Genomic DNA, 10,846 nt, shown 5'->3' with positions numbered 1-10,846 from the left:
GGTCCCGGGGCGGGGGTCCCCGGGGCGAGGGCCGTGGCAGCCGGGAGGTGCCCGCGGGGAGATGCGAGGCGGGACTGGGCGTCTCTCCAGGAGCCCCTTCCGAGCGGGGCACCGGCTGAGGCGGCCGCGCAGGGGCTGCCCGCAGGCCCGGCACGGCCGGGGACTGGGCGCGAGGGGCTGCGCAGGGCAGGGCTCAGGGCCCGGCCGCCCACGCAGGGGCGCGTCCGGCCCGGTGCGAGGGGGCGCCAGGGCGCGGAGTGGGGCAGGGGCCGAGGAAGGGCTGGRCGAGTGCGTCTCTGCCCGGGCGGCCTCTCGAGGGACGGCGCCCACGGATCAGCACCCTCAGCCTGGGGTAGTTTCCTGTTTCTGCCCTTTCGGGAGACAGTTCTCCATGCTGGTTCACAGAGATGGAACTAGGGAAGCACCCCTCAGACAGGCACAGCTGCATTACTGTTTTTGAGGTAAGAGCTATTAATCCTGCATTTTCTAAATCTTCGATTTCTGCCAGGTCTGGAGTGTGATTTGGCAATGAATCTGGTGGGGCAGCCCCTCGTGAAGCAGCAGGTGATGAAAGGAGTGAGAGAGTTTCTGGAGAACCAGAACCCTGTGAAACCCCTTGTGATGTCCTTCCACGGCTGGACTGGGACTGGCAAAACCTATGTGAGCACCATGCTCATCCGCCACCTCTTTCGGGATGGACTCCAGAGCCCGTATGTCCACCAGTTCTCTCCAATAGCACACTTCCCTCATCACGAGCAGATAGAGCAGTACAAGGTAAGCGTTGCTTCTCAATGCTACCCTACTTACTTTTCTTTGGCCATGTCTATTTTTATCAGTACAGATGCATTAAGCCCATTTCCTGAAGTGCAATAGGAATAAAGCTCTTTGTTTTACTCTCTCAGACAGACATGGTGAAGCGAGTGGCTCCATGAACTGTCTGAAGGATTCACTGATGCACTCAGTTATCATTTCCAGCTTCCCAGCAGCAGTCCTCACTGTGATCATGGTCTCATTCTTTAAATATTTACACAGCTCTTTGAACACACACTACAGACAAATGCGCTTCATGCAGTGGCTTTCATCTGAAGTTTTCCCATTGCTTTCCAAACAGCTCAATAGCTGTGCATACCCATGCATCACTGGATTTTGTAATTCCCTCCTCACACAGCAAGCGGGTTCCTAAATACAATACCAGCTCTACACTCTTAACCATTCCACCACACGTCTCAAGATTGAGAAAGGCCAGAAATCAAAACAAAGGTTGGCTGATGAACTCCTGAGATTGGGGAACCAGTATACCTGGATGTTTTCTTTTCTGGGCATTCAGAGAATTTATTTGTTGAGTCTGTAGAAGAAATGCATTCAGTAAAGTAAACCTCCCACTGAGAAAAGTGCTTCAATTAAGACTTATACAAGCCTCCAGGAAAGTTGAGAATTTATGCACAGGTTGGCATCTATACTGGACTAGCTTCAGCCCTAATAGAGAGAGCCAGGGCTCTTCTGGTTCACTGGAGGCACATGTTTTTGTACCAGAAGAGGAACTGGCAGAAAGCATAAGTCCCCAGTAGTACTCAGTAGCTGGGAGCTGCACAGAAACACAGGGAAAGAGAAAAGAACATGTAGAACTGTGGGAATCTGATTACTCAACTTTAGTTCACTGCCTCCTTCATACTGCTTCTTTAAATCTGTAATAAAAGATCTATAATCAGTTGGTAAAGCAGGTAAATCTAAAATAGAGGAGGCTTCCTCAGTCCTAGCTGTTCCTGCTCTGAGCAGGTGGTACTGCGCAGGGACAAGCTGCTCTTAACAATTACTGTTTTCAGCACCATTAACTCCGTTTGAGCTCACGTCTCAGTTTTTGCTCAGTGGTAGTTCAAGCCTCCCTCACCCTCAGGTACATCAGCGCCTTATGGCTTGATGGATATTTTTCCTAGGAGGACCTGAAGCACTGGATCCAAGGGAACTTGACAAACTGTGGACGATCTGCTTTTCTCTTTGATGAGATGGACAAGATGCACCCGGGTCTGATCGATGTGATCATGCCATTCCTGGGACCTTCGTGGGTTGTTTACGGGACCAACTACCGCAAAGCAATTTTCATTTTCATAAGGTGAGAGAGGCCCCTCTGTGTCAAGCATATTCATGTCACAGTATCCCAGCACAATGCCTATAATTTGCACAGAGGTTGGTATGTACTTCAGAGCACGCTTGTTTTGCTTTTCTTTCTCCTAGTCTTGAGCCTCTGCAAATGGCAAGAGACTCTATTTTGTTGTAAATAAGCAAAAAGTAGGAGAGTCTGAAAGCACTCCACTGTTCTTGTTGTTTGGCTGCCTTTACAGGATTTGCTTTAGGCCAGGCAGCTGCAAGTACCTAGACTGCACACATGGCTACCAGAGAGTGTCAGATGCTGCCTCTGCCCTGTAACACCGTTTCTCTGGATATGTCAACTAAGTATCTTACTCTTTTGCAGCAATGCAGGAGGAGAACAGATTAAGGAAATGACACTGGATCTCTGGCATGCCCACAAGGATCGTGAGGAGATCAGCCTGCAGGATATGGAATCAGCCATCTCAAAATCTATTTTTGAAAATCCTCAGAGTGAGTGTCTCAGAGAGATGTTTTCTGCAGGGAGCAGAGCCCAGCAGAGGGAGCCAGGCCCCATTCCACCCAGCCCACTAACACCCTCTGGCATATCCCAAGCAGGGAGAAAGGGCTAGGGGCTGTGGAGAGGGAACTGTGGTCACCTCAAGGTTTCCCTGGTGGAGGGAAGGAACAGCCCAGATTCCTACACCAGCAGACCTGTTACCATGCTTAGCTAAGTTCTGTTGGACATGAGGGGTGTTTACAACCAAGAGATGGCAGACAAAGTGTACTCACTGAAAAAGTACCAAGTACCACCAATACATGCTACCTATCTAGATCTCCTTGCTTTGCCCTTGTCTAGGCAGGGTCCTATCACAGGGAGGAGCTTGAAGTCTGACTGGTCAGGCTAAAAACCACCATTCCCGGAGAACAACAAATCTGTTTTGCAGCAGAGGCCAACAGATGGGTACAGCCCTCACTGCACACAAAACTGGAGCAGTAGATCTCTCTTCAGATTTTGGCTTCACACAAAGCGGCTCTTTGAATTCCAAGAACTGCAAAGACTCTCTAAAGGTAAAACCTTTTGTCTATTCCTTTGCTTTTGCAGGTGGATTCTGGAAATCTGGGATCATTAATGAACATCTCATTGATTTTGTTGTGCCCTTCCTCCCACTGAAGCACCACCACGTAAAGCAATGCGTCATCAATGAACTCATCCAGCAAGGCCTAGAAGTACGTCAGGATGTCGTCCAGGAAGTGGCTGACAGCATCCCCTACTTCCCAGAGGAAGAGAAAATATTTTCATCAACAGGCTGCAAAACAGTAGCCTCTCGGATCAGTTTTTTCATCTAGCCACTGGCAAGGACTCTCCTCCGAAGCTGCATGTGGACTCTACAGCAAATCAGACATGACCAGCCCCCTCAGGAGACAACGTACATGCAGCCTTGCTCAGATTCATAGGATCTAGGATGTATATTGAGCTGTTAAAATGCATAGGACTGAAGGGATAAGCACGAGGAGCTACACATTATCTCCCAGTAGCATGAGTGTTCTTCCTGCTGAACTCACCTCTCCAGCCCCAAGGAGGCAGCTGCAGGATACGATTGTGGGAGCAAATACAAGTGATGTGACTTAAAGCACTTTACTGATTTATTTTTTGGCCAAGTGAAGGTAGATACTGAGCAGCACAATGCACCATGAAAGACATGCTGTGACTAAGAAGAGAAGATGCCAAGAGGGATAGTAGTAACAGGGAGGTTTCTCACCTGTTCCTATCTGTGGCTCTCCCTTCTCCTGGCAGCTATTGAGGTCTAATCCACTGAGATTCTGAACCTAGAAAAGGCTTTTTTTATCTACAGCATTTTAACAATATTTATTTTTTCTTTTTTAGTGCGACTGTCTGCCTCAGTTCCTTGGTGCCGTGTGAAAACACTGGTGTTCTGACACCTGCAACACTGGCCTATAAAAACCTTTGAAAACATAGTGAAATGTGCTTTTCAGAGAAGTTTTAGAGCCAACTTCTTTCCAGTTTCCTTTCACTGTGAATAGATGCTGGTAAAGCCCAGTATCAGCATCAACCAGAGTACGTGTGTAATGAGGGAAAAGGCAACACCTGACCTCCTGAGAGCCCAGCTCTTCCAGCCATCCCCTTTGTCCATCTTCCCCAGACAGCCTAAAGGATTTCTCTGCAACCAACTGGGAGAGAAGACATCTTGCTTGTCTTCCCAGCTACAAGAAATTTGAATCCTACCTCCAGAGAAGACAGCAGTGTTGCTAATGGTTTTGAAAGTTCTTTTTATTCAGTGATTATTGCTCCAGCAGGCTGAGAAGTTCTTGCTGTGGTGAACTGCTGAGCCTCTTGCATATACCTTCTGCTGGTCAGATCCCACAGGCTTTGGCGGGACCAAAATCCTTTCAGCTTCTGGAAAGCACCACTTACAACGAGGGGACCTGAGGATAATGCGGAGATTAGTACCGTTGCGCACGGGGCACACAGCACTGTTGGCCTTTGCCTCCTGTTTTAATCCCCCCCCCCCCATGCCGACAAGTTACTGAAGTACAGGTCAGAGGAAACCGAATCAATCACTCTCCGGGACCACGTTGCCCGATGGATGAGTGAACAGGCACGTTTATGAAAGTCCCCAATGCTCCTTTTGGGCTGGGGGTCTCTGCCCTACTCTGAAACAAGCTGCCAGCTTGTTACCTCCATTCCAGCTTCCCTCCAGAGCCTGACCTTGGGCGACAGCAATGTCAGACACTATCCAAACGCTGCCTGGGAGCCAGTCCACGGACAGATTCAAATACCTTGCCTCTTTCAAAAATGTGATGCATTTCTAATTTTAAAATAAATCCTTTATGAAATAAATGGTTGGGGAACAGTCACTGATTACAGGATTGGATTACTGACTGTAGCTAGTGCAGAAGGACATAAAAGACGTGCAGTTGCCCAGAAACAGCTGCCCAGCGCGCTAGGACTTTGGGGATTTAGGGGAGAGTTGGTCTTTAATTAGGTAACTAGAAACCAGACCTTTCCCTGGGGAGGAAGTGAAATTGCAGTAACTCAGTCAGCTGTACTCTGCAGAGGGGCCAGTGTAGGTACAGGAAAGCTGCTGGGTCTGTCTGCCACAGCTGCACACAGAGCCCTTTTTTCCCCCTGCAGAGTGCACCTATGCGTCTCACAAAGTCACTCCAGAAGCTTTCTGGGTGCTACAAAGCTGTGGCCAGGCTCATGCACTGAGCAGAAGCTACTTCTGGCCCAGCGTGGAATGCAGCAGGTTCGATTTCAGCCCTGTGCCAGTCTCCTGCTAGAAGTGAAGAACCAAAGGCTAAAGAAAGCCATTCATTTATCACTGGCTTCCAGCAGAGCAGAGGCTGACGGGAATAACCCCCAGGCAAATGCAGGTTTTGGCAGAACTGGCTTGCTTTTTCTGGAAAACACCACAATGCCAAGGTTGCGCCAGGCAGACGTAGACCCTCACCTCCATCCTCACATGGAGGGCACAAAACGGTGTATGAATGCATCTGTCTCCCACTGAACTCCCTACGTGATACCCCAATAACCTGTACCCCCTGCAAACACAGCACCCTGCGTGCTTGCTCGCTCACACGGGTCGTTATCCTTCCACAGGTGACCAGCTCCTCATACAGCTCGTAGTCTGACGTGCAGCGGCTGATGCTGTTCCCACAGTCCTGCCAGGTTCCCCTGGCTTCCTCTTGCTCTACCACTTCCTTCGGATCATCCTGTAGCATGACTGGTGGCCTGGGGACAAGTATCAATGCAGAAGTAACACCATAGCCTAATACTCAGACACTTTATACAAAAGGACCCAGTAGAAACAAGACTCCTGCTTGGAGCTAGCTTCCAAGGCCACATGTAGACAGCCAGCAAGCCACTGTCACCTTTCAGGAGCATAAAGGGGCAAAATCRGTTTCTGACAAGGAAAATAATTCATCCTTTGGCTCTGAAGGCAGCAGAAACATGTAACTTCATACAAAACAAACAAAACCTTCACTCTCCGAGGTTGAGCACTCCACTCTTGGAGTCAACAGCGTTAGCAGACTAATGCCCAAGATAAACTACCCACTCTGGCACACACCTACTGCGTCTGTTGCACTGGGTGGGATCAGCCAAAACTGCGGGTTTCGGAGGGCACAGAAGCTTTTTCTCCAAGGTTTCTTTAGCGAGGCGTCCAGTCTCACTCCTAAGCACAGCCTGGACAGTCTTTCTTGGAAAGAGGTAGTTTACGAGGGAAAGGACCTGCAGTGGCAACAAGACAAGACCCAAATCTCCTCCCAACATACCTGCACTCACGGAAAAAAACTCTTCTCCACAGTCAGCGCTAAGCACTGAGCCATTAGGTTTCCACTATCACAGCCAACCACCTGCCTTACATCATCAGCAACGGACTTGCCAGCCCCACTGGGACCTGCCCAGCCAGCACCTGCCCAAATGGGAAGCCTGGATTTCATTGCAAAAAAAACAACAAATCTATCAAAACTAGCCAGGGAAAACCATGCTGCTGCCCTCAGCTGTGCCACGGTTGGCAACAGCAGTGTGAGGACATGCTCCCCTTATCACAGCCAGCTGCACGAGGGCTTCTGCCCTGAGCTACATTCAAAGAAACAGGAAAGTGAAAATAAGCAGCAGGAAAAAAGCCTTCCTGATAACTATAACGCATTATTGTTGTAAAACCCAAGCTATAAACATTACTGCTTCACTTGGAGCTGTGCTCTGGTAGGACCCTTGACCCCAGCTGCTGACTCCTCCTGATGCAGGACAGAAACACCACACTTGCCCCAAACCACCTAACAGATAGCCAAGGCAATGGGCTGGGAGCATCACCCGCRGCCCAAGACGGGCATCAGGAAGCGGTGTCAGTGCTGTACCTCACTGTCAGCAGAGTCGAGCCACAGACTTAGCACAACATCCTCCTTCGCACCTTCCACTCTGCCCTGGCGCACGCGGSTCCTGGCCCGGCACAGGTAGTACAGTGGTTTGTGGGGGTCATACTTGATGGCTGCAGAGAAGCGAGCTTCTGCCTGCTGGTACTGCCTGCGAGGGGACAGGAGAGTGCGCTCTGCAGCTTGCGCACCACAAGCCCTCCAGCGCCACGGCAGATCACACCAACCCTCCTGCTCACCTCACAGCTAAGTCCTGCTGGCCCTGCTCATGCAGCACCATTGCAATCCGTCTCCGCACACCCCAGTCCCCCGGGCTCAGCTCCAGCGCCTGCTGGTAATCTGCTAGCGCATAGCCCAGCTCCCTCAGGCGAAGGAAACAGTCTGGAGCAAAGCAGTGTCAGAGTATCAGTAGATGAGAGTGGCTGGGGTCTGGCTTTGGGCCCTGGGCTTTGTCTGCACCCACGGGGGAACACGAGCACCTTGTGTCCAGCCCAGCACAGCCACAAAGGTGTCAGAGGCATTAGACAAATGCTCAGTGCTCCAGCAGCTGGGAGACGCAGCCCAGCCTGGAAGGCAGCAGCCGTTCTCGGCTGTGCCCCACCGGAGACCACCAGCAGCAAATCTCAGCAAGCGTGGTGGGAGGCACAACTGCAGCGCCCTCACCCTTGGGACCCTGCTCCAACCCCTAGACACACTGAGCTCTGGCCCAGCCACCTGCCTCCTCTGTTGACGTAGAGACCCTTCTCCCTCTTCTCCTCTCGCAGAGCCTTGCCAAGGAGCATCACAGCCTCGTCGAAGAGGCCCAGGGCGTAGCAGCGCACAGCGCAGTCGTTGTAGGTGAGCACCAGCTGCTGCCAAGCCTCCTGGGCCTCAGGGCCCCCCTCAGCACCTAGCTCCCTCGCCCTGGCAAAGTCCTCACAAGCCGCGCTGAAGTTCTTGAGCCGCCTGAGGAAGGTCCCTCTGTGAGGGAGGGACAAAACCAGCACAGTTAAGAAGCCAGTGGGGCCAACTAGCTGCAGCCAGGGCCAGGGCCACGCACTCACTACCTCAGGATGAAGAAGTCAGCAGCCAAGGGATCRCTCTCAATGGCAAAGGTGATCTTGAACAGGGCTCCTCGCAGGTCCCCACACAGAGCCTTCGTCACTGCCTCGGCCTTGGCCTCCTGGCCTCGCCTCAGCAGCCTCTGCTTCAGAGCATGGGCAGCTCCGTGCTGTGGCTCCAGCTCCAGGGCCTGCTGAATGTCCTGGTGACACAGGGCCAGCTGCCCAGGAGGCCAGGTACCATCAGGACCTGGTACTCTCCACAGCATCCCCAGTCACCAGGAAGTGACCCAAGGTCCCTCACACAGATCTGGCCAGTGCAGAGGTCAGTGTGTTCCAAGTCTACCAGGGCTTTCTGATAGATACAGCTCTAAATCCCAACCTCAGTGAGGCAAGAACCATGTCACCAAACAGGCCATGAGGTGACATCATTGCTGACACAGCACRGGTAAGACCAAGGTCTTCCCATGTCTCCTGCTTCCCTGTCACATCTCTCTGCACAMAGGCATCCCATAACTCCAAATCCAAACAGCTTCACCCAGTCAAAGCTGCTCCAGACACCACAGCGGAGGGGAGCAATGCCTCCTGGCAGAGAGCCCCTGAGCAAGGCTGACACAGCATTGCATCCCCCTGCCACACGGCGTGAAAGGGACCAGAAGGGCCGTACCTGCCCAAAGCGCTCATAGAACGATGCACGGAGCACATACAGATCAGGGTTCCTCACGTCTTCCTCCAGATCTCTGTTAATCGTCTGGAGGCACTCCGGGAACTTGTTGAGGGCAGCAAGACACATGATGCTGCAAGACAGGATGGGCAAAGCTGGAGGGGAACCCACCGCAGCACCACCCAGCTAAAYGGCCTTGTGCCATCCCTGGTTTACCTTCTCTGGCGAAACACCCTGCAGTGAGGCTGCAGCTCAGCTGCCCTTGTGAAGGCCTCCAGGGCCTCACAGTAGAGCTCCTGGTCGAGCAGACATCGGCCCTGCAGAAACACCCCACCAATTGGCCACAGCACCACAGCACACAGCTGTGGATGGGGAAAGGGAAGTGGTGGCTCACTTGCAGGTCAAGGACCAGGGCCAGGCGTGCCAGGCAGGGCTGCTGCTGCGCAGGGTCCAGAGCAAGCGCCTTCCTGAAGTTCAGTATGGCCGACTGGAAGTCACAGAGCTGGAGGAAGGCCTCTGCCCGCTGCTGGTACAGCTCTGCCTGCACCACGGACACCCTCAGTGCATTTTGCACCCCAGCTTATTCCTGCTCCAGCTACCCAGGACCAGCCCAGTAAAGAGGATACCACCATAGTGAACAGCATCCTGGAGCCAGACATTGGTGTTACAGCTGGCCTGAGCYGTGTCGCATCCCATCACCTGCTCCCAGCCTGAGGCATCTGTYCCCCAGCCCTGTGGAGATCCTTTACCCTCTGTGGATCCAAGTTGATAGCTTTTGAATAGCAAATGATGGCTTCCTCCCACTGGCCACGGGAGGAGAAGTCTAGCCCTTTCTGCCAGCTGCAGAGAAGAAAAAGCCGTAAGCTARGTCCAGCCACATGCTGACAGACTGGGGATCATCATGCAGCTTCCACCAGGAGCTGAACAAACCCTGCTCCATAGGCAGGGTCAGGACCCACCTGGGGCTGGGGACTGGCCAGAGGACCACATGACCCCACTGCCCAGATGTCCCCTCAGGACTTGACCACTGGCAAGGACAGTTCAAGAGTARAACATAACAGGCACAAACAAGGGAAATATGAGGACTCACTGCTCCTGCATCCTGTCCCGCACAATCGCAGGGAGACATCTCGCTTCCCGGGGGCCCTCAACRCTGCGCAGACACTGGCTGGGCCTGAAGATCCTCTCCAAGGACCTCTCCCAGCCTTCCTGTAGCTCCTCTTCTGGCACTGCAGTTGCAAATAACCCCCCTGCCTCCATCTCTGCCACACCTGGGGGGACAGTGCCACTGCTCATCCACTCCCCCCAGGTGACATCTGCCCCCAGCCCCACTCTCAGGCCCCAGTAACTCCCCCGCCCCAACTGACTCTAGCTTTGCTCGCTCCAACTTGCCCCCATCCCTGGGCCCCAGAACTCCTCCAGCCTCCCAGGAGCTGGGCTGGCTCCAAGCAGCCCCTGGGGCCAGAGAAGGAGAGGTCCCACCTTGTCCTGCCCAGGCAGCGCCAGCCACCTGGGCCCCCCCCGCTCGGAGGCTATCCCAGCCCGTCGCTTCCAGGCGTTGCTAGGCAGGAACACGGGCAGGAGCCAGAGCACCGCGGTGCAGGGGGCAGCGCACACCCCACCCACTCACCCACATCCTCATCAGGCGCCCTAGCAACGCCCAGAGCGGAGGGCAGAGGGCAAGGGAAGGGCCACAGCACCCCCAACACAGGCAGATTGGCACTCAAGGTGCTGCAGCACCACCGCCTCCCGTTTCCACCTCCCACCCCAGCCCGGGGCTCCGTGGGGCGCCCCGCACACGGACCCCGCTGCCGGCAGGCCCGGGCATGCAGAGGGCGGCTGGACGCGTTCGCCCGCTGCCACCAAGCACAGAGCGGCTGCTCAGCGCGGCCCAGGCCTGGGAAGGGGCCGAGTAAAGCCAGGCCAGAGCGGCCAGCTTGACCCCGACATGGGCTGCCCCAACGGTTGGGCCTCAGCCACCAGGAAAGGGACGGGAGGGGACGGGCCGAGGAAGAGCCGCCGCAGGACAGGGGACAAGGCAGCCCCCCAGCTCTCCTCCCGCCTGCCCTTMAGTAAGATGGCGGCTCTGCCCTTAAGAAAGATGCCGGCGGCGTGCGGGGCGGAGCGGCGCTCGGCCATTGGCGGCGGCGCGCGGGGC

At 54.0% G+C, this 10,846-nt stretch overlaps 2 protein-coding genes across 2 annotated transcripts; one reads left to right on the top strand and one right to left on the bottom strand.

The window, feature by feature from the left end:
* Window positions 1–353: 353 nt before the first annotated feature.
* On the top strand, window positions 354–4,948 carry TOR2A (torsin family 2 member A). Its single transcript, XM_085320107.1, has 4 exons — window positions 354–774; window positions 1,935–2,110; window positions 2,471–2,598; window positions 3,191–4,948. The coding sequence occupies exons 1-4, from the start codon at window positions 529–531 to the stop codon at window positions 3,433–3,435; spliced, it is 795 nt and encodes a 264-aa protein (XP_085176233.1). The 5' UTR covers window positions 354–528; the 3' UTR covers window positions 3,436–4,948.
* A 379-nt stretch (window positions 4,949–5,327) lies between these two features.
* TTC16 (tetratricopeptide repeat domain 16) lies at window positions 5,328–9,950 on the bottom strand. Its single transcript, XM_085320060.1, has 12 exons — window positions 9,779–9,950; window positions 9,438–9,528; window positions 9,083–9,229; window positions 8,905–9,005; window positions 8,692–8,821; window positions 8,031–8,245; window positions 7,703–7,944; window positions 7,224–7,365; window positions 6,970–7,135; window positions 6,180–6,340; window positions 5,689–5,842; window positions 5,328–5,387 (listed from the first exon to the last, which is right to left on the bottom strand). The coding sequence occupies exons 1-12, from the start codon at window positions 9,946–9,948 to the stop codon at window positions 5,328–5,330; spliced, it is 1,779 nt and encodes a 592-aa protein (XP_085176186.1). The 5' UTR covers window positions 9,949–9,950.
* Between the last annotated feature and the right edge of the window lie 896 nt (window positions 9,951–10,846).

Source organism: Rhea americana, unplaced genomic scaffold, assembly GCF_003343005.1.
Source record: "Rhea americana isolate MKP2758 unplaced genomic scaffold, rheAme1 scaffold_61, whole genome shotgun sequence".
NCBI classification, from domain to species: Eukaryota; Metazoa; Chordata; class Aves; order Rheiformes; family Rheidae; genus Rhea; species Rhea americana.
Note: the sequence above shows the minus strand (reverse complement) of the source record. Positions and strands in the feature narration are given on the sequence as shown.